General features: G+C 49.1%; 1 protein-coding gene across 1 annotated transcript; it reads left to right on the top strand.

Moving 5' to 3' along the window:
* Positions 1 to 694: 694 nt before the first annotated feature.
* Positions 695 to 2,189, top strand: LOC147905580 (CASP-like protein 4C1). Its single transcript, XM_087380725.1, has 3 exons — positions 695 to 1,292; positions 1,451 to 1,586; positions 1,738 to 2,189. Exons 1-3 carry the CDS (start codon positions 1,027 to 1,029, stop codon positions 1,963 to 1,965), a joined length of 630 nt encoding a protein of 209 aa, XP_087236851.1. The 5' UTR covers positions 695 to 1,026; the 3' UTR covers positions 1,966 to 2,189.
* The last annotated feature ends 390 nt before the right edge of the window (positions 2,190 to 2,579 follow it).

The following is a 2,579-nucleotide window of genomic DNA, read 5'->3' as shown; positions in this document are numbered from 1 at the left end:
CATGGCAATGCTAGTTCTTCTCTACATTGGAAAGCGCTCTAAGGGAGATTCCCTGTGTATGCTAGTGGGGCTATCCCAACTCCACTAGCACCCAAGTCTCAAGATTCTAGCTTCAAATGCCCAAACATTCTCAATACAGATATCGATTTGATTTTAGAGATCCACATGGGCTTGGTTGTGAGATCCTGCAAAAGTTGAGTTGAGCCTCATCAAATGAGAGGTTGGAAAAAGGCAAGCCTTCATGGCGCTGCATGTTTTGCTGGGCAGAGGGCTGTTGCGATCTTAGTAGTGGCGGTAGCAGCAGTGCAGGGAAGCACTCTGATGCATCCTCGCAAGCAAGGTCTCCAAGGGCAAATTCAGAAGCACTTGGGTGCACGAACCAAGTTGCTCGTCTGGTGGCCAACCGAATCCGCGGAGGCTCTAATAGGCCGCAGCTTCACACCATCGTACGGGAAGGGCCCTAAAGGTGCCAAGTGGCAGCCAGGTTGGAGAAGCCGAAATTAGCAGGTGGACTTGGGCGCCAACTTTAGAGGGACGAGTGACTCCTCAACTACTTGGCGTAGACTTTAGCTGTCAAGCCCGTGTCCTTCAATCTATCTGACATAGACACAGGTGAGCTGTGGTGTCATCTTTTGCATCAGATTTTACTGCATTTGCTCTCTTCCTCATCATCTCTTCCTACGTATTCGTTTCGCGTCGTCGTTATTGCTCTCATCTTCTCCGGCAATTTCGCAGCGCAATTCAAGCGCAGTAATTGTTTCCGTACCAGAATTGCGCGCCTCTTCTTCACCGCGCGGCAAACTCGACATCGCAGCCAGCTCGAGGTGCGGAAAATTCGAGGCGGGGCGCCGTTTGCCTCGGCTGAGAGGTCAATCGTGTGCTTGATGAGCTCCCAGCGGGTTGCAGCATCTAAGAGCACCCAACTTGCAGTTCGATTAAGCGAGAAATCGCGAACCGTTGAGGAATTCGAAATTAGGTTGGAGGTTGGACCTTGCGAAGTGTGCCGAAGAATCGTAGACGTCGAGCATGGACTCGCCTGAATATTCAGATCGAGTCCTCAACCGCTCAGAGCTTCAGATGTCTACTGAACTTGGCAATAGTAAAGACGTCCACTACTATGGCGATCATCATCCTGACCCCGGAAGGAACTCTGCAGACGCTCGCCTCCTCCTTTTCCGCCTGCTCACCTTGGCCTTCTCGTGTGCATCTTTGATCATTATGGTTACAGACAACCACCCCATCAAGGTCACAAGCGCCGGTAAAATTCGGTGGTTCGATTTTGACGCCTACAGGTGCACCCCCAAAGCTCCCACCAACGCTTCTTTCCATCCTACTATTGCCAGTTGCAGCCACCGTAGATGATAGGACACATCCCCTGACAGTGGAAACGAGCGGTCACCGTGCTGGATTCTTGCTTGACCTCTTTCTCAGGTGTCTGCTGGATTTTCAGGTTTGTCTTTGCTGCCAGTTGCATCGTTTGCATCTATTCGCTCGCGGAAATCGGTTTGGGCATCTGGTATCTGTTTGTTGGGGCAACTCTGATGCCTGATGGTTTGGCCCATTGGTTCGATTACGGGCATGACCAGGTTGGGCTCCTTTCTTTGTGTGACAAAACCACCGAGCTTCCTGAGATAGAGTAGGGATCTTGAATATCCTCAGCGAGGGCTGTATCACGATCGCGTTCACCAGCAAACCTATGTGACTAATTAACGAAGGTTCTTGCGGTGGTTGTTACAGGGGTTTGCGTATCTGATATTCTCAGCCTGCTCAGCGGGCACGGCCGTCGCTCATGGCATGAGGAATGGCCTCATTCTTATCGAGTCCAAGTACACTTGCAAGGAAGTTTCTCCGTTCTGTACCCAAGCAGAAATTGCCATAGGGATGGGCTACGCTGCGTTTCTCTTCATTGCTCTATCGTCTCTGCTTTCCGGTTTGCGGCTAGCGAGATGGGTTATGCACGCTTGAGTTTTATGTTTCGAGCTTCTGCCCAGTAACGAAAAAGATTTTGTTTGAAGTTTTGTTCTTGGCAAGAATCAGGATATGCCCGTTTCTGCCCGAATAGGTAAGCCTTTTAGTAATCGTTTGGCCTCTAAAGAGAAAAATCAAGTATTTAGTTATTTTGATGTTCACTTTCTTTTGGTTGGAGGATTGGAGGAGCATGTGAGTACCCATGAAATTCTCCACCTTTTTGGCTTTTGGGGGGGGAAGGCTATAGAGAATGGTTGGTTTTGGTGGAAATTATAAATTTCTATTTTTGGTCTGCTCGAGTGGCAATATTTGATTGGTTTTGGGGTTGGTTGCGTGGAACCATTGGATTGGTTATTGATTATTGCTATTTTCATCCCATTTTTTTCTACCCCTTTCTCTCTCTTCCTTCTCTCTCTTTCTCTTCCCATCTTTTTCTCCCCCCTCCTCTCTCTCTCTCTCTCTCTCTCTCTCTCTCTCTCTCTCTTCTTCTTTCTCTTCCTCTTCCCATCTTTTTCTTCCCCCCCCCCCCCCCCCTCTCTCTCTCTCTCTCTCTCTCTCTCTCTCTCTCTCTCTCTCTCTCTCCTCTTCTTCTTCTTCATCTCTTGAAATCC

Source organism: Dipteris shenzhenensis, chromosome 1 (genome assembly GCF_047967505.1).
Source record: "Dipteris shenzhenensis isolate YYH24624 ecotype China chromosome 1, Dip_SZ_1.0, whole genome shotgun sequence".
Taxonomy (NCBI): Eukaryota; Viridiplantae; Streptophyta; class Polypodiopsida; order Gleicheniales; family Dipteridaceae; genus Dipteris; species Dipteris shenzhenensis.
Note: the sequence above shows the minus strand (reverse complement) of the source record. Positions and strands in the feature narration are given on the sequence as shown.

Bases quoted from the DNA above. Each gene is read 5' to 3' on its own strand.
- LOC147905580 (XM_087380725.1), top strand. From the start codon at position 1,027: ATGGACTCGCCTGAATATTCAGATCGAGTCCTCAACCGCTCAGAGCTT. The intron at 1,293-1,450 runs GTGCACCCCCAA...CTGGATTTTCAG, and splicing joins TTCGATTTTGACGCCTACAG to GTTTGTCTTTGCTGCCAGTT. The intron at 1,587-1,737 runs GTTGGGCTCCTT...TGGTTGTTACAG, and splicing joins TCGATTACGGGCATGACCAG to GGGTTTGCGTATCTGATATT.